Source organism: Rana temporaria, chromosome 6 (assembly GCF_905171775.1).
Source record: "Rana temporaria chromosome 6, aRanTem1.1, whole genome shotgun sequence".
NCBI classification, from domain to species: Eukaryota; Metazoa; Chordata; class Amphibia; order Anura; family Ranidae; genus Rana; species Rana temporaria.
In genome coordinates, this window is record NC_053494.1 from 203032683 (window position 1) to 203059027 (window position 26345).

Genomic DNA, 26345 nt, shown 5'->3' on the forward strand with positions numbered 1-26345 from the left:
GTGTACTGTACCCCCTTCATGTCCCCTAGTGTACCCCCCTTATGTCCCTAGTGTACCCCCTTCATGTCCCCAGTGTACCTCCCTCCCCCCCTAGTGCCCCCAGTGTACTGTACCCCCCTTATGTCCCTAGTGTACCCCCTTCATGTCCCTAGTGTACCTCCCTCCCCCCCTTCATGTCCTCTAGTGTACCCCTCCATGTACCCCCCTTATGTCCCTAGTGTACCCCCTTCATGTCCCCAGTGTACCCCCCCCCCCCCCAGTGTACTGTACCTCCCTTCCCCTTATGTCCCTAGTGTACTGTACCTCCTCTTCATGGCCCCTAGTGTTTCCCCCTTCATGTCCCCAGTGTACCTCCCTTCCCCCTTATGTCCCCAGTGTACTGTACCCACTTCATGTCCCCAGTGTACCTCCCTTCCCCCTTATGTCCCCAGTGTCCCTCCCCCCTTCATGTCCCCCAGTGTACCTCCCTTCCCCCTTATGTCCCCAGTGTACTGTACCCACTTCATGTCCCCAGTGTACCTCCCTTCCCCCTTATGTCCCCAGTGTCCCTCCCCCCTTCATGTCCCCCAGTGTACCTCCCTTCCCCCTTATGTCCCCAGTGTACTGTACCCACTTCATGTCCCCAGTGTACCTCCCTTCCCCCTTATGTCCCCAGTGTCCCTCCCCCTTCATGTCCCCCAGTGTACCTCCCTTCCCCCTTATGTCCCCAGTGTACTGTACCCACTTCATGTCCCCAGTGTACCTCACTTCCCCCTTATGTCCCCAGTGTCCCTCCCCCCTTCATGTCCCCCAGTGTACCTCCCTTCCCTCTTATGTCCCCAGTGTACCTCCCCCACCCTTTATTTTCCTCCTTTGTTGAAGGAAAATAATGAATGTTAAATGCTCGTATAATTTTTTTCGTGTTTTATTTTACAATTTATTGATCTACTTTAAAATATATATATTATAATTTCCACAATACAAAAAACATCGAATGAACACATAAAGCATCTAAAATGTAGGTAGGTCCCCCTAGAGCAGTGATGGTGAACCCTGGCACCCCAGATGTTTTAAAACTACATTTATCCATCTATGGCCGGCTTAAAGTGTAAGTAAACCCACCTGTCATTTTCAGGCAAGGAAGCTGCCATCTTGGCCTATGTTTAATCTTCAACTGCCATGATGCTGCGCATGTGATCAGTTATGACACCAGCCATTGGATGGTTTGACAGTTTGGTTGAGAGCACAACCAATGTGACCGTTGGCAATCCCGGCATTCCGGAAATGTAACTGCTTTTTGAAACTGTTTAATCGATGGGTTTACTTTCGCTTTAAGCCGCTAAAATTGCTTTCTGAAAATACCCTCTAGGCCTAGGCAAGTGATGACGAACCTTGGCACCCCAGATGTTTTCACATTTCCCATGATACTCCTACACTGTATAGTACATTAGCATCGTGGGAAATGTAGTTCCAAAACATCTGGGGTACCAAGGTTCGCCATCCCTGCCCTAGAGGGCAGCGATACCATATATTTATGTGACAATTCATTAAATGTATCCACATGTGTACTCCTCAATTGGGGGTTTCACTTGTCGTCCTAGTATAAAAGAGTTCTGCTCAACATGTTTCATAACTGTAAAGTCGCTTCTTCAGGAGCTTGAATACATCTATTCGAATGTGAATACAACTTTTTGTTTTTTGTTTTACAGTAGCAACTTCTAAAGCTGCTGTATTTTCAAATCAACTCCGGGCTTTCATTTTAATTCGGGAAGAGGGGCAGGAATACTAGATGTGCTACACATGTCCTGTGTACTTTAAAGGGTGTTTTGGGCATCTGTAGCATGCCCAGTGTCCTCAACTGGTTAAGGAGGGAAGGGGCTGCATCCGGGTGAGCTTGTTCTCTGTGCATTGCTGTATATGTTATAGTTGGTCAAACTCAAGATAGTTCAGAGTTAGAGACAACCCTTATCTGAGGTGCCTTGGTGTGGCAATGTGGCTATCACATACAGTGCTGTGAAAAAGTATTTGCCCCCGTCCTGTGTGTTTATTTATTAAAAAAAAATATATATATATATATATATATTTGCATATTTTTAACACTTAAATGTCTCTGCAAAAATTACGGTAAAGCGCCGCTTTACCGCCAACGCCTCAGTGTGAAAGCGGCCTTAGGCCTCGTACACACGATCGTATTTCCATCAGACAAATCCGTGGAATTTTGTCCAAAGGACATTGGCCAGTGAACTTGTATTGCATACAAATGGCAAAACTTTTATCGGCTAACAAACATACTACGTGGCTTTTCTGCTCTTTAGCGCCACCCTTTGGGCAACTTCTTCTAATGTTGGGCTATGGTTGGCATTGCTTCTGAGCATGCGTGTTTATACTTTGGATTTTTTTTCCGACTGACTTTGTACAAACGATTGGATAATCCGACAACACACATTTGTTGTCGGACAGTTTTAAAGCATGCTATAAAACATTTGCGGACGGAAAATCCAACAACAATTGTCCGATGGAGCGTACAAACATCCTGCCATCGCACGTTTGTTGTCGGAAGATCCGATTGTGTCTATGAGGCTTCTGGGTCTGTTTCCACTAATGCAACCCCAAAGTCGTGCAATTTTATTTTTTTAGAAAACAAAAAGGGTGCAATCAGTGAAAAAATTAAATAAAATAAACCTCCCCCTTCACGAATGCAAGCTGAACACTGACAGGACAATCGCATAATCCAAAAGATGCAAAAATGTATAAGAAATAGTGCAGCGCAATATAAATACAATTAAACGAAAGTGCAAAACACAGTTATACCAATAACAAATTAATCCTGAATGGTGCATAAATAATGCAAAAAAACAGTCCAAAAAGTGAAAAATTCCAAAGGAATAAGGTGACAACCACTCCAAATCTTCACCGGTGACTTTAACTTTAAATAAGTGATCCCTCCACCTTTCCTTTAGGAATGGCTACTCTCACCTTAAGGTATGGACCCCTGTTTACCAGGCAGTCATACCAGCAGAATTTTTTATTTTTTTGCCACAATTTTTATGTAATTTTTTGCCGCGATTTTGATGTGAGTTGAAGCAATTCCTTTGTATTTTTAAGGTCCTGGACCTCAAGTCGCATAAAAGTGGGACCAAAGTAGAGCAGGGACTACTTTGAAGTCGCCGTGACTTGAAGTCGCGCCAATATGAAAGGTACTCATTGGAAATCATGGGGTACGACTTGTCATGGGCTTTTGCAGTCCCAAGTCGCATGACAAGTCGCACACGTGGAAACCAAGCCTTAGAGAACCAGGTCTTGTTACAAGAGAACCTCCTAATCTGCAGAAAAAGTTCTACAGGTAATGTTTCTAGCATGTGATGAGCTTTTTCATTGCTTGCTTCTCCTCTCATGTTGCTGGTCTGGAAGTGGATTGGCGAAGTTCCCAGTTTGTCTTACTGGTAACAATATTTCTAAGAATTTTTCAGCACAGCAAGTTTACTTCCCACCCTTTATCATGTGGTTATTTTTAATATTTGCTTCCCCTCGTGCATCGGTGGAGGTAATCTACTTTCATGTCAATTGAGGATTGAGAGGGGTGGAAGTTTTATTTTATCTACTTCTGTTTTCTGTAGGCGCCAATCAACTTCCAGGCCAGCAACTTTTTTTGTTTTTGCTGTTGTGGAGATCCTTAGAAATATCGTTACTGGTAAGACTAACTGGGAATTTTCTTCACAATATATATCTTGTTTTTAGTAACTCTTAACCTCTTGATAAGAGTGTGTGTGTGTGTGTGTGTGTATTAAATATATATATATTAAATTGGTCCAAATATAGAAGGAATGTTTTGGTCTTGTTTTGTTTTTATTTTATCATTTCTGTATGGTCCAAGTTTAGTTTTTTTGTTTTACTTTTGGTGTGTGTGTGTGTGTGTGTGTGTGTGTGTGTGTGTGTGTGTGTGTGTGTGTGTGTGTGTGTATTTTTTTTGCAACCCGTGTGACCGACCAGATTGTGTTGCCTTCTGTCATAAATCTCACTCCAATTTTAGTCCATGGTGAAATACATTTCACAGCTGGTTTAGCTGTACAGAGAAAACACGATGTGACAGTGTAGTGTATGTAAATGCATGTATGTGTTTGCGTATAAAGTTTTATTTATTACATCTGGGAAAACTGCACAAAAATCACATAAAAAAAGTGTGCATAAATCTAACATACCGTATAAGCCGAGGCACCTAATTTTACCACAAAAAGGGAAAACTTGTTGACTCGAGTATAAGCCTAGGGTGTCCGTGCCTCACGCCTCGACTGACGTTTAACACGGGAGTCTATGGAAGGGGTGCTCGGTTTTGAAAAATCGGTGCTCCCAGCAGTAGGTCCCCAAGATAACAAACTTTGCACACTTGTAGAGGAGAAATGGGGCATCATGTGTTCCGGGTCCAGGGGACCTACAACCGGCCAGTACCGAGTCCCCAAATTCACTGCCGAAATTACCGTTTAACATGGGAGTCTATGGAAGGGCTTTGAAAAATCGGTGCTCCCCGGCCAACAAACTTTGCACACTTGTAGAGGAAGAGTGGGGCTACATGTGTGCTAAGTTTTGGGGGCCAGGGGACCTACGTCCGGTACCGGGTCCCTAAAGTCCGGGAGATCGGGCGCAGAAAGGTGACTAGAGTATAAGCCGAGGGGGGCATTTTCAACACACAAAAAATGTGCTGAAAAATTTGGCTTATACTCGAGTATATATGGTAATCGAAGTGTTGGTGATGTGTTGTGTCCCCTAGAATAGTGTGTGTAGTACTGGTATTAGAAAGCACAACAAATGCATGAGTTGGGCCCCATGTACACTGCGGCTGCTAAACAGACGTTCAGAGGCAGTTGAACACTTTTTGCAATTGCCCCCGAACTCATTCAATGTTATCTTATGTGTATATATACACAGGTCCGTTTACTGTCGTTTTTAGGCAGTTGCGTTTTTTTTTAAAGTGAAAAAAATGAGTTCAGACGCTGAAGTTTCCAACGCGGTAACCTGCGTTTAGCCGCGCTTCGTTTATAGGCGTTGTTTGTCATTTAAAAAAAATACTTATTTTTTTATTTTTTCTTCTCTTCTCTTCTAAACGCGGGATGTTAACAAGGCAAAACAGACATTTTAAACATGGGTTACTATATGTCAAGCCAAATCGTTCAAGATAGGTTGTAAAAAAACGTCCCGTGTACATGAAGCCTTAAAAAAATAAAAGAAAAACAGTCAAACCACTGAAAGTCCAAATACAATCAGTGATTTGTGAGCACAAAACTTTTTTTGTGTTTTGGAATGGGGAAAGGTTAGAAGCGCTGTCACCTTTTTTGTTGCCGACCCATTTTGGGAGATTCGTCCTCTTTGTACTGTTGTTGCCGAAAAGAAAAGCGAGGCGAAAATCCTTAACTCATGTTTGAGTTGTTTTTAGCGCACCACCCCAAGCTGCAATGACAGTGAAAAGGCGTGTGCACCGAATGGAAATTTTGATACTGAAACCAAAAATTCAGGATACACTTGGCCAAAAATGAAAGTTTAATAAAATATATTTTTACAGTATATATAATTGGATTATATTCTACTTAAAGCGGGAGTTCACCCGAAATTTTTTTTTAACAGTAGATTGGGCCTAATTACGGGAAGCAGAATCGGGTGTTTTGATTAAATTCAATGCAGTACTTACCTTTTTTGAGATAGATGTTCTCCGCCGCTTCCGGGTATGGTCTTCTTGACTGGACGTTCCTATTTGATTGACAGCCTTCTGACGGTCGCATACAGCGCGTCACCGAACATCGGTGCGGCGCCTGCGCACCGACGTTCGGCTACTTTCGGAAACTGGCGACGCGCTGTATGCGGCAGTCGGAAGGCTGTCAATCAAATAGGAACGCCCAGTCCCGCAGCCCATACCCGGAAGCGGCAGTAGAACATCTATCTCAAAAAAGGTAAGTACTGCATTGATTTTAATTAAAACACCCGATTCTGCTTCCCGTAATTAGGCCCAATCTAATGTTAAAAATTTATTTTTGGGGTGAGCCTCCACTTTAATATCATGAATGTGAAATTGTCGGCCATTATCAACACCTTTTAGCATAAGAAAAGCTCATGAAAAGTGTATCCCTTTAAATTCTATGTATGGCTTCACACTGGTCTGTTGCGCTTCTGTTGTGTTAAAAATCTTACTGCATTTTTGGGTCAGTTAAAAAGAAAAAAAATGCACCACCCCATTGAAATTCATTTAAAATGCATCAATAACGCACCTATGTTATTGTTCTGGTTTTTGAGTCACATGACCTATGAAAAACACATGCAAGCACAGAAATAATCGCATGCCTTTTCAGCTCCATTAGCGGCACCTTTTTCTCTTATTAGCAAAATGCCGATAATACTATTTTCTGCCACAATGTTCCGGCTGCTGAAATTTCGGCGCATCTCTTATTTACATGTCGCAATGCTTTACTTTGCGCCTGCAGCAAAAACTATCCAACGTAGCGCAGGTGGCAAGCTGGCCGATCCCGACTCATTCAAGTGAATGGGGAAGCGCCAGAAAAGTTCCTCAAGCACGTGGTGGTGCAATTTTTTTTGGCAAAAATGGGGTTAAAACAAACGGTGAGGAAGCATCACATCTCCTCCTTGCCAGCTGCCAATCGTCTCTGAAAAGTGATCCCCATGTGGATTGCTTTTCAGATGAGTGTCTAAACCTAGGCTACGAGGGGAATTCCTGTCACTTTGGGAAACTTTCTCCAACTTCCTGTTGCATCTCTGTGACTTGTAGGGATTTTAACTCTTCTCCACTCTTTCCATATCTAAAAGCTTTGGTCATACATACACTTTTTAATTTGCGGAGGCTCTGCCACCCAATCAGGTTTCAGCAGTTTTATCATAAAAAAAGTACATGATTGGTTCCTGTGTGCAACACCTCCAGTTTTTCTTTCATAAGCTTTTATACAATGATGTATTACATTGGACTGATTCCAGCATGCAGCCACTAAGGCCCCTGTAACAGACTGGAGCTTGTGTTCCAGTAAATGAAGCCGTAGTATTCATTATGTGGATGTGTTTTCTTCTCCTGTTTTCACGAAAATTAATGGCGGCTTTAGAGTATGATTTCCAGTAAATACCAGCGGTCAGTATACATTTGTAGGTGGGTCGGACTGGTATGCAGAAACTCTTAATTCATCTTTGTAATGATAGAACTGAGCGCCTTATTCAGCCTCTTTCTGCCGTGTCGCATGACCCGTCGCTACAGAATGCATGTCTGTGCTTGTTCTACCGCATTGATACGCAGTGTAAATATCGCAGAAGATAACCGTGTTCTGTACATTGTCACCTCAGTAAAGAGAGGTGTGCAAAACTACCCAATCACAACGGCTTCCTGGAAAAGTAACAAGCATAGATAATGGGGATTTTACCCCACAGGTTTTTTTTGTTTTGTTTTCTAATCAAATTTAGATAAGTGTGTTTACCAAGCTTAAAGAAACACTAAAGGCAGATTTTTTTTTTTAAATAACAAACCTGTTATACTTACCTCCACTGTGCAGCTCGTTTTGCACAGAGTGTCCCCGAATCCGGTCTTCTGGGGTCCCTCGGCGGCTGTCTCGGCTCCTCCTCGCAAAAGCTTTCCACCTTCATGCGAGCGAGCTCGCATGTTGGAAAGCTTTTGCGGGCGCTCTCCGTGATACAGCGGCGGTCATAGCCGCCGACTGTATCACTTGGCCCCGCCACCGGCATGCTACATCATCGGATGTGATTGACAGCAGCGCAGCCAATGGCTGCGCTGCTATCAATCCGTCCAGCCTAGCCAATCAACGGCCAGGCTGGGAACCGAAGAAGATCACGTGGTCGCGCGCGGGACTTTCGAGGGGTGAGGTAAGTAAAACGGGGGGGGGGGGGCGGCACCGTCAGATGTTTTTTCACCTTAATGCATAGAATGCATTAAGGTGAAAAAACATTTACCTTTACAACCCCTTTAAGTTATTGAAAACAATTATCAAAATTTAAAGAAAATCTGATGACCAAGACCGCGCATGTTTGGAAATAAAAGAACACATTGCATCACTTCCAAAGTTGTCTTCTGTTGTACAAGAATTTGCGTAACCTCTCCATTTTCGATCTGAGACTAGCATGCAACAAAAAACGGACAATCATTCATCCAATATGTTCATTGTGTATATCGGACTTAAATTATTGAAAACAATAAGCATATCGGATGAATGTTTTTTTTTGTTTTTTTTTTGTTTTGCATGCCAGTCTCAGATGTAAAAGGAAGTTACTGAAGTTATGCAAATTCTCGTAGGACAGAAGACAACTTTGGAACTGATGTAACGTGTTCTTTCATTTCCGAGCATGCGCGATCTTGGTCATCCAATTTTTTTTTTTTTATTATTCTTTCGGACTATTACTGTACTGATTACAAAAAAAAAATGTTGACTCTGCTATAATCTGAGAATTTATCATCTTCTAGAATTGTCGTGATCGGCTCCCGAAAGTCAGATTATACGATCATTTCACAATCAATTTTTTGTCATCCAATTTTCTGATTTTATGTACTAGACCAGGCATGTCCAAAGTCCGGCCCGGGTGCCAATTGCGGCCCCCGTTCCAGTTTAATGTGGCCCCCCTAGTAATTTGGATATATACTGTATTTATCGGCGCTGCCTCTGAGGGGACAGGGAGGGGGGGGAACGAGTGCTGTCAAATTACATCCAGGAGAATCTCCTGTTTACTCGGCGGCATCTGTAATAGGAAGTCTCGTCTCCTGGGCTGCTATTGGACGACTCCTCTGTCCATCATAGGAGGCGGGACATTGTATTAAAGAGGCTGCTGTGTAAGCAGGAGATTCTCCTGTATGTAATCTGTTGGCGCTTATCCCGCCCCCCCTCCACTCCGAGGCTGCAGATGGGCATCGATGAGGCTGCATTCATGGCAATGGCGAGGCTGCAGATGGGCACTGATTAGGCTGCATTGACGGGCAATGGCCCTTATTTTGCTTCACAGTTTTTTATTTACATTTTTTTCCTGAAACTTCCCTCCTAAAGTGAAGGTGCGTGTTATACGCCGATAAATACGGTATGTCCAAAAAACACGCCAAGCTCATCTCTTCACCACACACAGCCACAAAGGCAAGAGAATTCTTGTTGGGCAGTTAGTGCTCAGGAAAACACACTTAGACCAAATTTTAATGGTTCAAAGAATGTCAGGCAAAATGGTCGGCCCTCAATGCAAGTTTGGACACCCCTGTACTAGACAAAAAGGAATGAAACATTTTATGGATGACCGTTGATTTTTATATATGGAGGCATCACCCATTCTCAAATGGCAGTTGGATTTTGCCAAAAAGGAAGCAGTTAAAAGCAGGGGTCTCAAACTGATGGCCCTCCAGCTGTTGCATGAGGCATTGCAAGGCTGCCAGTTACAAGCATGACTCCCAAAGATGTAGGCATGATGGGACTTGTAGTTTCGCAACAGCTGGAGGACCGCCAGTTTGAGACCCCTGGGTTAAAGTGTGCCTCAGTGTTTACTGCTCCTTGTAATGAGATTGTTGAACGCAGTATGCCAAATGGTTAGGACGGGTTCAGGGGGTCAGGATGGGTGACGGTTTGGCTCTGGGGATAAGGTTTACCTTGGAATCGCGTTGGCCAGCAGCGACCCCTACGTCTCTCTATGATCTGGAGAGTAAAGGTCCCAGGAATGTTTTACCATGGGATGGAAGCCGTTTATGCGTATTAACTTTCATGTGAGTAGTTTTTATCTTTTTATACAAATAAATTGACTTGGGATAATGCACAAGGCTGGTGTTCCCTCTTTTCTTTTATCTTTCTAGTGGGTGACGAGTGCGGGGGTTGGGAGTAACGGGTTGAGGCCAAGCTGCACTGTGTGTGTCAATATACACAGATCATGGCTCTGGCGTGAGCCTGCATGAGTGCCGCCATAGCAGGCAGCTTTATATGGGGTACTCGGGTGGTATGGGCCAGGAGCTCCTGGGGGGGACCTTAGAAAAAGGGGGGGTTGCTGCTCTGTGCAAAACCATTACACAGAACAGGTAAATATAACATTTTTTATTTTTTTATTTAAAGTGGATGTAAACCCCTCTCATCCTTTTTAAACTACTGATCTATACGGATATAGATGCCTCCTGCATGTATCCTTACCTGTCAAATGTCTCCCCTCTGTCTGTTATAAGAACTGAAAAACTGCAGATTCTGTGGGTGGATCTGTTGTCTGGAGTCGAGATGTCAGACTCCACGCCCTCCTCTACACCCCCCTTGTCGGCATACATTTTTTCTTGTGTATTCCTTATACTAAATTCTGCTATGATCACTAACATCCAGTCAAAATTCAGAAAAGTAACCACATGACTTCAGAAAAGGAATGGGGGAGGGAATTAAAAAATGCCCGTCTCCAGGCTAGTGCATGAGATATATAAATAACCTGTCATTCACAGCAAGGGGGTGGAACGGACCAAGGTTTTTATCTGTAAGTCAGTTTTATTTCACTGAACAATAAACAAGGATTTCTCGGAGCTGGATTAACTCTGTGTGGCAAGACTGGGCACAGATGATAGAAAATCATGTGCTCCTGCACCTTTTAAGGAGGGGTGACTCCCCTTCAGTCCACCTGCCCCCATCTATCCATTAGAATGCATTTGCCTCCATTGTGGGGACACTCATTGTTTAGTGTTAGGACCACAGATTACAGGGTTGCCTTGGCGCGGCTCTGTGGCTCACGCATGCGTTTGCAAATGCGTGCGGACAAAACCCCTGTTTTTAACGCATACGGTTAGACAGGTTAATTGGCTGTTCTGCGAGCTGGTCGGTAAGTAGGCTTTGGTTTTTCCCTGGGCATTCCCCAGGTTTTGTTATGTGATAGGAAATCTTATACTGTACACTGTGACATCAAAAAATAAATAAATAAAAAATTCGGGTTTACATCCACTTTAACCTTACAATCGCTTTATTATAGCTAGGGATGTCCCGATACTAGTATCGATACCGAGCATTTCCCGGGTACTTGTCTCGGCTGAAATGCTCCAATGCTTCACCCGATACCTGGGCAGTCATGTATTGGGTGGTGGGGGAGTTACAAGTCTTCTCCGTGACGCTCTCCCCCCGTGCCGCCTTGTTCCCCTCCGTGCCGCCTTGTTCCCCTCCGTGCCGCCTTGTTCCCCTCCGTGCCACCTTGTTCCCCCTCCGTGCCGCCTTGTTCCCCCTCCGTGCCGCCTTGTTCCCCCTCCGTGCCGCCTTGTTCCCCCTCCGTGCCGCCTTGTTCCCCCTCCGTGCCGCCTTGTTCCCCCTCCGTGCCGCCTTGTTCCCCCTCCGTGCCGCCTTGTTCCCCCTCCGTGCCGCCTTGTTCCCCCTCCGTGCCGCCTTGTTCCCCCTCCGTGCCGCCTTGTTCCCCCTCCGTGCCGCCTTGTTCCCCCTCCGTGCCGCCTTGTTCCCCCTCCGTGCCGCCTTGTTCCCCCTCCGTGCCGCCTTGTTCCCCCTCCGTGCCGCCTTGTTCCCCTCAATCTGTCAGGATGGAGAGCGGAGGTAGAAGCTTCTCTCTATTCATTTCAGCGGAGGCTGCAGAGAAAGGGACTGGGGAATCTGTGTCCTTTGTCCCTTTCTCTGTCTTAAAGGGCAGATGTCAGAGGTCTGTTAAGACCCCTGATATCTCACCAAAGCCCCCCCAACAGGGCTGATTTAAAAAAATTGCAATAAATAATTAAAAAAATAAAATGTGTAAATAATAATTATAATAAAAAAAACACACTGACAATCCACTAATCCCCCCCCCCCCAAAAAAAAAATCACTGTAAAAAAAACAAGATTGTGTACAAAAAAAAATGCCACTGTCACATGACATTCAAAAAAAAGTATCGGTATTCGGTATCGGCGAGTACTTGGGGGGGGGGGGGGGGAAGTATCGGTACTTGTACTCGGTCTCAAAAAGTGGTATCGGGGCAACCCTAATTATAGCTGGTTTCATGCAGTCACTGAGTGGTATTCCTGCCCTTGGCTGACATACATTTTTCCCCCCTGCAAGCTGCAAGTATAAAAAAATAAACATAACATCAAATGTAAAGATAAGAACTCCATTTGCACTCCTTGCCTCGGCACTAGACCTGCCATTGTCCCCTCTGTCTGTGTCTTGGCAAGCTTTCACTTCCTTGATCTCAGCTGACACATCCTCCAGATTCTCCAGCACATGTCTCAGCTGTTCATTGTGACAGAGGGGCCCTCCCCGCCAGTGTGCTGACCCATAAACCTGGACGGTTCCATAGTAAAACCTAAGCTGTTTTAAATCTTTAATCCACAAACAATTTAGTTTTTCCCTCTTAAGACACAAAGTTATGTAATGGCAGCTGGTGAGGAAGATGAGCGAAGGGGGAATGTCGCTGGAGCCCGCCTGGTGTCAGACTCTGAAAATAACATGCGGCAGCGGCACGTATGCTGGACGGGAGCCATCGCTTGTGAGAATAGATTGTGCTGAGTCAGAGCAGCTTGTCTCTGTTTCATGCAGCGCTTGCTGTTCTTTTTTTGTTTTTTGCGGCGACCTAAAAAGTGTAATTGTCTGTAGCATGTACACCCACAGCATTCAATTACAACTTTATATTTGCTATCAATGCAAGGGACGGAATACCAAAGCCTGGAGCCAGAGATTAGTGGACCACCTGTATGGTAATGCCCAGACCGGCGAGATTGAAAACGTTGGCAGCCATCTGCAAAATATACACCCGCCTGCTACTTTATTAGGTACACCTGTTCAATTGCTTGGAAGCACAAATTGCTAATCAGCCAATCGCATGGCAGCAACTCAATGCATTTAGGCATCTAGTCGTGATGAAGACGACTTGCTTAAGTTCAAACTGAGCAGAACAGAATGAGGAAGGAAGTGACTTTAAACGTGGTATGGTTGTTGGTGCAAGACGGCTGGTCTGAGTATTTCAAAAACTGCTGATCTACTGGGATTTTCACGCACAACCATCTCTAGGATTTAGAGAGACTGATCTGAAAAAGGAAATGCGGTAGTAACTTGGATTACGCGCATAATCCGTTCCAGGAGAAGGCTTGTAATCCAAAGCACTCTCATATCAAAGCGAATTTCCCCATAGAAGTCAATGGAAACTAAGATAATTTGTTCCACATTGACTTCTATGGCATGCAATACCGCATGTGGCCAGAGGTAGGGGGAGCTCGGCTGATCTTGGAAACACTCGGGTTCAGGAATGGAGTATTTTTGAATGGCTCCAAACTGTTCTCAGTGTCATTGGCACCCCCGCACCTCTGGCCAAATGCGTTACTGCAGACCCCATTAGCTTGAATTCTGCTTGTTTTGCGAGAAGACACACGCAAACTGAGTCAGAATTAAAAAAATTTAATAAATTGCTCGTAAACCAAGGTTCCACTGTATCCAGTTGTGTGGAGGGAAATGCCTTGAGGTCAGAGGAGAATGGGCAGACTGTTTCCAGATGATAGAATGACAACAATAACTCAAATATCGACTTGTTGCAACCAAGGTATGCAAAATACCATCTCGAACGCACAACACATCCGACCTTGAAGCAGATGGGCTACAGCAGCACAAGACCACACCGGGTGCCATTCCTGTCATCTCAGAACAGGAAACTGAGGCTACAATTTGCACAGACTTGCCAAAATTGGACAATAGAAGATTGGAAAAACGTTGCCTGGTTTGATGAGTCTTGATTTCAGCTGCGAAATTCGGATGGTTGGGTCAGAATTTGGTATTAACATGAAAGCATGGATCCATCCTGCCTTGTATCACTGGTTCAGGCTGGTAGTGGTGGTGTAATGGTGTGGAGGATATTTTCTTGCCACGCTTTGGCCCCTCATTACCAATTGAGCATAATTTAAAGGCCATGACCTACCTGAGTATTGTTGCTGACCATGTCCGTCCCTCTATGACTACAGTGTCCCCATCTTCTTCTTTTTTTTTTTTTTTTTTTTTTTTTTTTTATATTCTTTCCGCTCAGACTTAACAATCTTGGTGACTTTCTCATGGATGATGGACCCCCATCGTCTCCGTGAGAGTTTAGCATCATATGCGGAAGAATAATTACTTTAAATTGCATTTTTCATGCTTTTCCCTTTTTTTTCCTTCTTTTAGTTGGTTTTGACGAGAAAAAATATTCAGGAGGAGGGGTGAAAAAGAAAGGGAAAAGAACAGAAATGTAACCGACATTACTCCCCACCCCCCCCACCCCGCCATCTCGTGACTCCACTGCCCCATCTTTACTGATTTAATCCTATTACTTCTATATCTTCCTCATTACTCTCTCAGATTTTCCGCAAGGCTCCAAGTTTTTTAATTCTTTCCAAGTAGCCCATTTGTCCCTGGAACCTACATTGTCCCCATCCACCCGGTACTTCAACTCCTCCTCCCTATATGTGTCCTCAACGGAGTCCATCCACTCCCAAACTTGTGGACTTTCTACTTCCCTCCATTTCTTAGGTATCCATCGTTTGGCTGCGTTGAGCAGGTGGGGGGTCAGGGATCTTTTGTATTCTCTCCCCCCCCCCCCCCCCCCCCATGAAAAAGGACTACCCATGGGTCTTCTCTTTCTTGATTATAACCTTAATTAATGCCAGGATTTTTTTCCAGTAAGTGTCCCCATCTTCTGATGGCTCCTTCCAGCAGGATAATGCACCATGTCACAAAGCTCCAATAATCTCAACACTGGACAATGTGGTCCCCGTACTCCAATGGCCTCCATTTCCAGTTCTCACTGTGTCACGAGCAAATGCGGGTGCCCGGCAATCATCACGCCTGCCGGAAACTCGCTTCGGCTCCGGGGGCGAGCAGCGGGCACGTGCCCCTAGTGGCCACAGGGCAAAGCGGCATAACATCGTTTCGCCCAGCTGTGCCATGCTGCCGCAGTAAAACTGCAGCGGGTGGTCAGCAAGTGGTTACCAGCTGTGATTGGCTACAGCTAATCACATGGTACAGGGTGCTGTGATTGGCCCAGGTACCATTTGATAGCTGTGGGCCAATCACAGCTTCACTTTATAGTAAACAGTTTTTATTAATTCATTCCATAGCTTTGTTGACATTTCATTCCATAGCTTTGTTGAGATTGTGATCATTTTGATTTCTAAATTTTATATTTGCATGTGAGTCTGGTTTATTGCTGTCCTTCTTTGACAGTATCCTCACCTTGTCTCTTTGCACTCTTTTCTAAATGATTTTGTACTCGGGAACCTTTACAGACTTTTCTGTTGGTTATGAGGGGTTTTTAAAAGCGGAGTGCTGGAATCCTATTCTCAAGCTAGCGCCTTTCAGGCATTTAATCTGTCTTTAGGAAATGCATCCTCATTAATATCTTAGAGAACAGTAGAGGAAAGGCTTAATTAATACTGCGCTGAGCCATGCTTGATGTAATCTTTACCGGTTGCTGGGCTAATTGGCCTATGACTTGGTGTACAGCCCTTTGTCTGCCGAGTATCAGATACTGTGCAGATGATCAAGCCCTGGACGGTATTGTTGTCTACTGTGCATAACCTCGGATTCATTTAAGGCTACTTTCACACTGGCAAAAACATGGAATATACAGGCTAAGAACTTATCGACCAGCAACCAACCAAATTCACCTGTCTAACAGTGTGTGTTAAAAACGCACACTGTTAGACAGGTGAATTTGGTTGGTTGCTGATTGGTCGGTAAGTTTGAGCCTGGACATTCCATGTTTTTGTGTGTGTGTGTGTGTGTGTGTGTATATATATATATATATATATATATATATATATATATATATATATATATATATATATATATATATATATATATATATAATATATATATAATATACACACATACACATACACATACATACATACACACACACACACACACACACACACACACACACACACACACACACACACACACACACAAGTGTGTGTATATATTTATATAGCGCAGCACATGCAAACTTAATCGCCTCTGGGCCCTTTCCAGCTCTCCTTATTGTATAGACCAGTCATAGGTAGGGACAGTGACTTGTGTTTGTTGTATTTATGTCATTGTGGTCAGGCAGCGCACTGGCACCTTTGCTTCCATGTGCTGAGTGTGCTTCTGCCCCTTTAACCACTTAAGGACCGCCTCCTGCACATTTACGTTGGCAGAATGGCACGGCTGGGCACATGCACATACAAGTACGTCCTGTGCTAGTACCCTGCCGTGGGTCGTGCGCCCGCGACCTAGTCCGAAGCTGCGGGACCCGTGGACCCGATCGCCGCTGGAGTCCCGCGATCGGTCCCCGGAGCTGAAGAACGGGGAGAGCTGTGTGTAAACACGACTTCCCCGTTCTTCACTGTGGCGGCGTCATCGATCGTGTGTTCCCTTTTTATAGGGATACACAATCGATGAGGTCACACCTACAGCCACACACCCCTACAGTTGTAAACACACATGAGGTCACACATAACCCCATCAGCGCCCCCTTGTGGTTAACTCCCAAACTGCAATTGTCATTTTCACAGTAAACAATGCATTTTAAATGCATTTTTTTTGCTGTGAAAATGACAATGGTCCCAAAAATGTGTAAAAATTGTCAAGTGTCCGCCATAATGTTGCAGTCACGGAAAAAATCGCTGATCGCCGTCATTAGTAGTAACATTGGTAATAGGTGTTCTGTAGTCCACAGAGAAATATGGGAATTGAAAAGGCAGAAAGCACAGAAAACGATCGGCTCTCTGGATATATTTTTTAGTGTGTGTGTGTGTGTGTGTGTGTATGTATAGATGTCCCGATGCCACTTTTTTAAAACAGAGTACAAGTACTGACACTTTTTTCCCCCCCAAGTACTCACCGATACCGATACTTGTCAGTTTTTTTTTTTCCTGTTGGGGGGGCTTTGGTGAGATTTCAGGGGTCTTAACAGACCCCTTGCATCTCCCCTTTGAGACAGAGAAAGGGACTAAGGACACAGATTCCCCAGTCCCTTTCTCTGCAGCCTCAGCTAAAATGAATGGAGAGAAGACAGCGGCTCCTCTCCATTCATAAACTGAAGCATCGTAAACACAGGTTACGATGTTTCAGTTCTGTGAATGGGCAGAGTCAGTGATCACTGACTCTGTTCATTCGGAAAAGGTATGAGCCGGGTTTAGCGGCTCCTACCTCCGCTCTACATCCTGACAGAGGGAGTGGAGGAGGATATGGAGGGGGAGACAGGACACAGAGCATGGAGGAGGACGGAAGCACGGAGGGGGACTGGAGGAGGATACAGGGACAGTCAGCAGTGATCGGTGCGTCTTGGGGCGGGGGGGGGGGGGGGGGTATAAGCACCGATCGCTGCTGTTTAAATGTTACTAAAGGGGAGGGGGGGCCTGGGGAGAAGCTGTCGGGCTGTATTGAAATTTATACAGGGAGATCGGTGCTTGTACCTCCTCCCGCTGCACCGATCATCCCTGACTGCCCAGGTAACGGGTGAAGCATCGGAGCATTTCCCAGAGTACAAGTATTTTCCGACAACAGCCTGCCATCACACAATTCCCGTCGGAAAATCCAATCGTGTATACGGGCCTTTAGACTGCTGATCGCTTGGTTCTCAGAGCTTCGTGAGCAGAGAGCTGGTGATTGTCAGTCACCAGCTCTCTGTCCTCCCTACACACACCGAAACGCTGGGCTGTGGAGGGGGCGGGAGCGGCTAGCTCCGGCTCTCAACAGCTCACTGAGAGGCTGAACCAGGTGCGGATCCTGACCATATTGTCACGATCTTGCCCCAGCCTGGATCGGCTCCGTGACTTCAGCCAACAGCGGTATTCAGTCTGCTGAAAACTGGTCACAGTGTGATCCATAGGAGAAGTACAGCCAAAGTTCATTGTTGGTTTGCATACACTATATAATCATATTCATACTATCTATTTTTGTCTTCCCTTTTAGGCCCAAGCGTCCGTCGGTCTGGATATTTAGCCATGTGGCATTGCAGAAGATGTTGGACTAAGATCTAGTGATATGGCCATTAATGGCATCTGTTGGGGCTCAAGTGAATGGTGCAGAATTTAAACGTGACTGTATTTCAAAGCTGACTCGTCAGCTGGAGAGACCCAAACCACCCAGAAAGAGCCACGTGACTACACAGGTCTTGCCTATCTGGAAGCTGGAGAAGAAGAATTTTGGCTACAACTGTCAACATGTTCACTGTATGGTTCCCAGTTCTTATTGTTTTTCTGAGCCAAGTAAGAAGGCAGCGTCTATAACACCAACTCCTCCAAGGACTCCGCCAAAATACTTTGAAACTCTTGAAAGCACTTTGGTCTTCCATAGACCATTGATTCACCAGAGACCTTGCAGTAGAACTGAATCTCCATCTTTAAGATCAAAAGCAGAAGATCAGAGGTCATATGCCTCTACAGTCAGGCCTTTTCCGAAATCTATTAGAAGTGCTAGTGCCATGACCTCCTCATTGATGGATCAGTTTCCTCTGCCCAGTGCAGCAGGAGAGCTCACTGAAGTTGGTATCCGAAGACCTACCAGTGTAACGCTATCGCCAAAACTTTCTTCAGATGCTTCCAGGCCGGCCCTAATTGTGAACGCTTTCCTACGTCCTACCAGTGCTAAAGTGCCTTTGCCTCCACAGGGGGACAATAGAAAGAACAAAACTTCTCCACATGTTGGAGCAAAGTCTGCTTCCTTGCATAATGGCGAGACTGTTTTTCTCAGTAGTGGGGTTCCAACATTAACCCACAATAGTATTGGCACAGGGAATGTTTCCTCCAGTATTCAAGGGGCAGCCAAAACAGAGGCTGCTACCTGTCCAATACATAAGAACGTTACTGATGTTCCTTACAGAGGGGTCCAACTTACGGAGGCTGTAAGACGATTAACTGGAAGATGTTTTGACATTTCCCCTAAAGCAGTTTACCAAAAGGAAGAGGCATTTACTAGCTGCGATGAAAAATCTCCACCTGCCTTCCATCCAGACCTTCCAAAAAACACCTCGCCTTGCAGCCTGATATCTGATAGTCATTGCCTTAATGGCGACAGTGGTAGTCTTTACAGTGCCAACGTCTGCACCAAACTAAATGGCAGCAATTTGATTGCTTCAGAAATGGACTCTAATAATCTTGGTACCTCATATCAAACTACTGAGACTTCTAGTATAACAAATGAACCCCAACCTCCTGTTACTGGGGAAAAAGCACAGCGAGAGAACATAACTGTAATGGCTTCTCAAATCTCAACCATTCATCTTAATAGAGCTTGTGTGAAAGACGTTGATGACCGACCAGATTCTGCAGCAAGTGAGCAAGAGTAAGTTGTACTGTATTTTTTTTATTTTCATGGTGTTGGTTGTTTAGTCCAGTGTAAGATTGTTATTTTTATCCTTTCATCTCCCAAATCAGTGTTTCCAAACTCACTGATATGGGGCACTTGTTCCTCCCTGCTGGCATCAGTGGGTGGGGGCACTGTTCCTCCCTGCTGGCACCAGTGGGTGAGGGGCACTGTTCCTCCCTGCTGGCACCAGTGGGTGAGGGGCACTGTTCCTCCCTGCTGGCACCAGTGGGTGGGGGCACTGTTCCTCCCTGCTGGCACCAGTGGGTGGGGGCACTGTTCCTCCCTGCTGGCACCAGTGGGTGGGGGCACTGTTCCTCCCTGCTGGCACCAGTGGGTGGGGGCACTGTTCCTCCCTGCTGGCACCAGTGGGTGGGGGCACTGTTCCTCCCTGCTGGCACCAGTGGGTGGGGGCACTGTTCCTCCCTGCTGGCACCAGTGGGTGGGGGCACTGTTCCTCCCTGCTGGCACCAGTGGGTGGGGGCACTGTTCCTCCCTGCTGGCACCAGTGGGTGGGGGCACTGTTCCTCCCTGCTGGCACCAGTGGGTGGGGGCACTGTTCCTCCCTGCTGGCACCAGTGGGTGGGGGCACTGTTCCTCCCTGCTGGCACCAGTGGGTGGGGGCACTGTTCCTCCCTGCTGGCACCAGTGGGTGGGGGCACTGTTCCTCCCTGCTGGCACCAGTGGGTGGGGGCACTGTTCCTCCCTGCTGGCACCAGTGGGTGGGGGCACTGTTCCTCCCTGCTGGCACCAGTGGGTGGGGGCACTGTTCCTCCCTGCTGGCACCAGTGGGTGGGGGCACTGTTCCTCCCTGCTGGCACCAGTGGGTGGGGGCACTGTTCCTCCCTGCTGGCACCAGTGGGTGGGGGCACTGTTCCTCCCTGCTGGCACCAGTGGGTGGGGGCACTGTTCCTCCCTGCTGGCACCAGTGGGTGGGGGCACTGTTCCTCCCTGCTGGCACCAGTGGGTGGGGGCACTGTTCCTCCCTGCTGGCACCAGTGGGTGGGGGCACTGTTCCTCCCTGCTGGCACCAGTGGGTGGGGGCACTGTTCCTCCCTGCTGGCACCAGTGGGTGGGGGGCACTGTTCCTCCCTGCTGGCACCAGTGGGTGGGGGGGCACTGTTCTTCCCATTGAACACTGAATATCATTTTTATTCTCTCACTGACAACCAAACCAGAGACATTTTCTACTCCCAATTGCCACAGTCTGGCCACCCTATAGTCTAGTCTGAAGAACTGTGAACTGGCCCTTTGTTTAGAAAGTTTGGAGACTCTTGTCCTTAATACTTGCACAGCCAAATTTCCTCTGAGGACTGTGTTAAACCAGCAGTTTGATCTTTCCATGACCATACTGCTGCAGAGCTTAGATTAAGAGAAGCAGCACAAAAAGCCAATTGGTTGTACTATAGTGTTCATGTCCTAACAAGCTTGCTAATAGAAGAGAGCAGAGTGGCACACAGGTGAGCTCATCGGTCTGCTGATTTTCCTTGTACCAACCAATTGCAGGCTGAGGAAGAGACGAAACCTGTAAGTGTTAGTTAATTACAGCAGACTAAAGTCGGACCTCCCCTAGTAACCAGGCAGGGCTTATGCTGTGTAAATCTCAAAACTGGATGAACAAATATACAAACCTTCTGAGAGGTAAAAAGGCTTCCTTAAATGTGTCTCATCTGTATGCTTGGCTTGCCTGGAGTTCAAGTGGTTATAAAGCCTTAAAGTGGATGTAAACCCAATTCATGAAATTTGAGCTGGGCACATATATCTGCAGTATTTTGTTATCTCTTTTCAAAGAGCTAAGTCCCATAGTTCTCTCCTGACCTGTTACTCTGTTATCAGCCTGATAACTCCTGACAAATTCTCCGACACATCAGCTAAAGCCTATAATTTCTGTTAGGGGAGTTTGCTAAAAAATAGATTAGCAGGGAGCTGTCCCTGTTACAAAACACCTCCGAGAGTCTCTGCCTATAATGAAGGGGTGTGTGCCCTTCCTCCAATCTGCAATTTTAGCTATCTTGGCTGTATGCCCAGACATCACACACTGTTAAACAGCAAGAGAAAATTTCATCTGAACTTTCTAAACAGTATATACATGTAAAACGTATGTAGGGAGATTTGGTTCATCTGTGTATCATCTAAAGCTGTTCACTTCCCTGGGTGTATGGAGGGTTTACATTCACTTTAATTTTTTTTTACCTTAATGCGTTCTATGCAATGGGGTGAAAAACCTTCTCTGCTGCAGCTGCCCACGGGACCCCCCTTTTTCCTTATCTGAACCCATCTGTTCCAGCGATGTGCAATGGCTCCCGCCGCCGTCTCTCCTCATTGGACAGATTGTTGGCGGGAGTGATTGGCTCCCAGTGCTGTCAATCAAATCCAGTGACATGGGGGCGGGCAATGGACACAGCAGCGGGACTCTGGAGCGAGCACGCACAGTTGCCCCCAGGGAAAGAAGCTTTTCCTGGGGGCATCCGATAAGGGGCCTGGAGCCCCGGCGAGGGATCCCAAAATAAGAGGTTTGGGGCTGCTCTGTGCAAAACCATTGCACAGAGCATGTAAGTTTTTTTTTTTAGGCAGTTTTTTTTTTTTTTTTTTTTCGTTTAACAAAGCTTTACAACAACTTTCAGCTTTTATTTTGTCTGTATGCACTACTCACACTTGTTTGACATTCTTTTATTCTGAGCTTTGTTTTTCATTGTAGCCTTCTGGTGCCAATCTGTGAACCTGACTGTGCCGAAGAGGAGCTTCCGGAAGGTCTAGATGACAGCCAGGATGAAGAGGAGGATGAGGAAGGTTGGTATATGTTGATGAGAAATGACTGCCTCTGTATCTTATCTCGATGGTTCCTGTTTCCTAATATTGTCTGTGTTCTAATTCAGATCCTGGTGACCTGACTGTTATCCAAGTGTCCTCCGCTTCACTGATGTCAGACTCGCCCAGGTATAATGTTTTACATATTGTCATTATGCTTCTCTTTTACCCTATGTGATTTATCGTGACTTGTCTTCACCAAAAACCAAGGTTTCCAAAGCATTTGTGGAAGATTGATAAACCTTTTCTATTGTTTTTGCTGGCAAAGCTGTGTGGTGCAGCCAAACCCCCAAAAATTATTAGATTTGGCTACACCACACAGCTTAGCCAGTGAAAACAATATGTTGCAGCTTACCAATGTGGTGGCTGCATTAAAGTGTATCTATTCTAAACCTTACTTTTTTTTTTTTTTTTACAAAAAAAAAAAGTTCTTTACTATTATGTCTTCACAGCACTTGCACTACTTTAAAATCTCACTGCTGCTCTTGCTTATCAAAACTCTGCATGTTGCTTGAATTAGACATTTTTGCCTCTTCCTGTCGCTGGGTGACTCCTAAAGCATGCATAATGTTTGTTACCTGGGGGTACACGTTGCTGCATGAAATTGCAGGACAACATACTGATGGACGCTTCGCCTCACTGATACGTACTCTCTTCTAGTGCAGGGGTCTCCAAACTACGGCCCTCCAGTTCAGTCACTACATTTCCCATCATGCCTAGTCATGTCTTTGAATGTCAGAGTTTTAAAATGCCTCATGGGACGTGTAGTTCTGCAACAGCTGGAGGGCCGTAGTTTGGAGATCCCTGCTCTAGTGCATAGCAGGTAGAGCTGCACGATTCTAGCTAAAATGAGAATCTTATTTATTTTATTTATTTATTTATTATTAATAATAATATTGTTATTGTGAACTTTGGGCCATATTCTGAGTAAGGATACGATGGAGTATCTCAGGATACTCCATCGTATCTCTCTTTTTTGGCCCGTGTATCTATGCGACTGATTCTTAGAATCATTTTCGCATAGATACACTTAAGATCCGCCATGTGTAAGTCACTTACACTGTCGGATCTTAAATGTAATTACTCCGCCCGCCGCTAGATGGCGTTTACGTTCAGGTCTCATTTGTTTATGCAAATGAGCCTGATACGCCGATTCCCGAACGAATTCGCGTCCCGTAACCGTCGCTAACGTCGTTTGCGTAAGCGTAAACTTACCCCTGCTATATGAGGGGTAAGTTTACGCAAGTCCCACGTAGGCCATGTTAAGTATGGCGTCGGGTCCGCGTCGTGTTTTTCCGTCGGCTACGTCGTTTCCCTAAGTCGTTCTTGAATACGACTTTACGTCAATGACGCACACGTCGGCGTCATTGACGTTTTACGCCGCGAACTGGAGCATGCGCACTGGGCTATTTTAAGCCCGGCGCATGCGCAGTTCGTTAGAATCGGGGGCGCGCTTAATTTAAATAGAAGCCGCCCCCTTGGAGATACGCGTGGCTACGCCGGGCCATTTACACTCCGCCGCCCCAAACTACGGAGCAAGTGTTTGGGGAATACAGCACTCGCTCCTGTAGGTTGGGGCGGCGGAGTGTAAATGGCTTACGCGCCGCCCGCGGGAAATATACGAGAATATGGCCCTTTGTCTTTTAAAGTGTAGGTTCACCTTTTCACAAAAGAATGAAAAGGTGAACTAACACCCTCTACTGGCCACCGCTACGATTATGTCTAGCTTTCGCTGCCCATGCAGCGGCTGCAGAAGAGGTCTGGGGATTTGAAAGCCACATTCTTCTTTCCCCTTTAGGAACTGCAGGACAGATCAGAGCAATTTTGATTGGGTAGGCATGCACGAAAGTGTAGTTGTATGGGCTCTTTTGGGACGCGTACACCGGTATCTATAGTGCACATGTGGAAAGGAGCAGAATTAACGTGCTTGGTCAATTTTTGGACAATGGAAAGCTTATTTTCATAGTTTATATAGAAGGATTTAACAATCTTAGTTTTTGGGACTTGCACCTCAAACTGCCATTTTATTAAGAGTTTGTCTATTTTTTATTTTTGCTCTTGCTTTTTTTTTAACCTTTAATTTTCACTTGGCGATCCTTACAGCTCATACTGGCTGTACTGTATCTGTGGCGGAGCACTGTTGACACCCTAGGCTGCTCTCCTGATTAGTCTCCATATTTCCTTTACATACTTTGTAAGGGGTTCTGTAGTCTGTGGGGCAGAACTTGGAACATTGTTGGGAGATTTTAGTTCTGTGTAAGTATATTGGATTTCTGGCAGGATTAACATGTATTTTTCTGCAGTTGCAAAAAACTTTACTTGATCTTGTCAGGTGTGTTTCTAAATGTATGAGTGATACAATTCAGATTATATTATGCTGGTCTTGTGGAACATTTTTAAATGCAGATCTTTATTTTTAGACAATGTGCTGACAATATGGATGAGATGCCTGTAAATGGGGACCTTATTCTGAAGCCCGCCTTGACCCCTAGCCTGTTTCCCAACATGCCTTCGACTGTTTACTTTGGCACTCAGGATGAGAAGGGTAAGATGTGTACATGTTTCTTTCACAATGGGATACCCCCGCAACAGAGAACGGAGTTGAGTTCATAATTTATGAAAAAATAAAGTTGCCCATATATTATAGAATTTTTTTTTTTTCTTATACAATTTTCCTTTAGATTTAACAAAACCATATAATATTGGGTCAAACTTAAACATTTTTTAATTTGTATGCAATCAGGTAGGTAAAATTAAAAGAAATAGAACAAGAAAATTGTATAACCCTTTCATGACTAAGCCTTTTTCTGACATTTGTTGCTTGCAAGTTAAAAATCTGCATTTTTTTGCTAGAAAATAGCTTGTAACCCCCAAACATTATATATATATAATTAGCAGAGAATCCTAGAGAATAAAATGGCGATCGTTACAATATTTTATGTCGAACTGTATTTTACATCAGGAAAGACAGTACAATACAGGAGGGATCAGAGGGCTCTGCTCGTTGGAGCTTACAATTTAGAATGAAGGTAGTTGCCCAACATGTCATGCGGCATCCCCTCCCGCTTCTCTAGTATAACAGCTGAGCGGCTTTTAGCCGCATCGGTTGTTATCCCTGAAGAGATGACTGCCCGCTCTAAAAAAGGTAGCGGTATAACTCCCTAAAGTCGAGGCCGCATATCTGCATACCCTCGGCAGGAAGGAGTTAATGTGTAGCCAGCTTAATACATAAATCTTTGAGTGAGTAACTGCCTCAAAATCTTTGCCCAAATTGTGTATTTGTAACAAAATGACACAATTTGAAAGATTTATGGCAACAGAATGTTTCAATATTGACACTCCTTGGGGGTGCTTTGCCAAAACTGGAGCAGCTGTGCATGGTAAACAATCGGCTTCTAACCTCAGCTTGTTCACTTAAAGGGGGTTGTAAAGACAAAAATATTTTCCTCTTAAATTAAAGTCTGACAGTAGCTGATAAAGTAAAAAGTAATGTTTTGCATTATAACTAGTTTGATACCTGTTGAAATCGAGCTGTTTTATTCACCTCCGTCACTCCTGAATCGTTGTTCTCACTGACTTCCTGGTTTGCGGTGCGCATTCATTCTTGCTAAATCACAGCCTAATGGGAACTACAGTTCCCATTAGGCTTAGCCTCCATGCCTGTGAGGGATAAGAGCATCTTCACGCAGGGCTGTAGTCAAAGGGAGGGGGTAAGCATATTCTGCTTTCCACCATGAAAAACCGCTCAGATGCTGGTGGAAAGAAAGAAGAGGAGAGACAGGAAATGTCATTTTTAAACCTGGATTACTGTATTTTGGAGGGTCAAAAGGAAAAACTAGGCAAGTGATATTTAAATGCTCTAGCTTACAGCAATCAATTGATCTAATAAAAAACAAACCTTTAGTGTTCCTTTAAGCTTTGACAAAACATGGAAGCTGATTGGTTTGTATGAGGAGATGCACCAGATTTTACACTTCAGTTTTAGTAAACAAAATCCCAGTATGGCCATCAATGTATAATTCTTGGGTAAAGTTCTCCATTTAATATATTGCAAGTTACCTGCCAGATGTAGTTTTGCATTCATTTTTTTATTTTTCATCTGGTGATCCTGCTAGTAATACACTTCCTGTGTATTAGTTCTCATTCCCTGTACTGCATTGTTTCAGGAAAGCAGACAGGGCTACTACTCTCCTCTTCTCCATAAAATGAAGGGGGTTCTGTAGTCATCAGAACAATGTAACTGATAAGAGTGCAGCACAGGAAGATTTGTCGGCTCACTGCGTTTCTGG

At 45.1% G+C, this 26345-nt stretch overlaps 1 protein-coding gene across 1 annotated transcript in view; it reads left to right on the forward strand.

Annotated features, from left to right (window-relative positions):
• Positions 1-3581: 3581 nt before the first annotated feature.
• The window catches only part of TTLL4 (tubulin tyrosine ligase like 4), a 57759-nt gene continuing 34995 nt past the window's right edge, over positions 3582-26345 (forward strand). The window contains exons 1-5 of the mRNA XM_040358116.1: positions 3582-3670; positions 17857-19227; positions 21947-22038; positions 22125-22185; positions 24477-24601. Of these exons, the coding sequence (XP_040214050.1) occupies positions 17939-19227; positions 21947-22038; positions 22125-22185; positions 24477-24601 (1567 nt within the window). The 5' untranslated portion in view covers positions 3582-3670; positions 17857-17938. The remainder of the gene's footprint in view (positions 3671-17856; positions 19228-21946; positions 22039-22124; positions 22186-24476; positions 24602-26345) is intronic.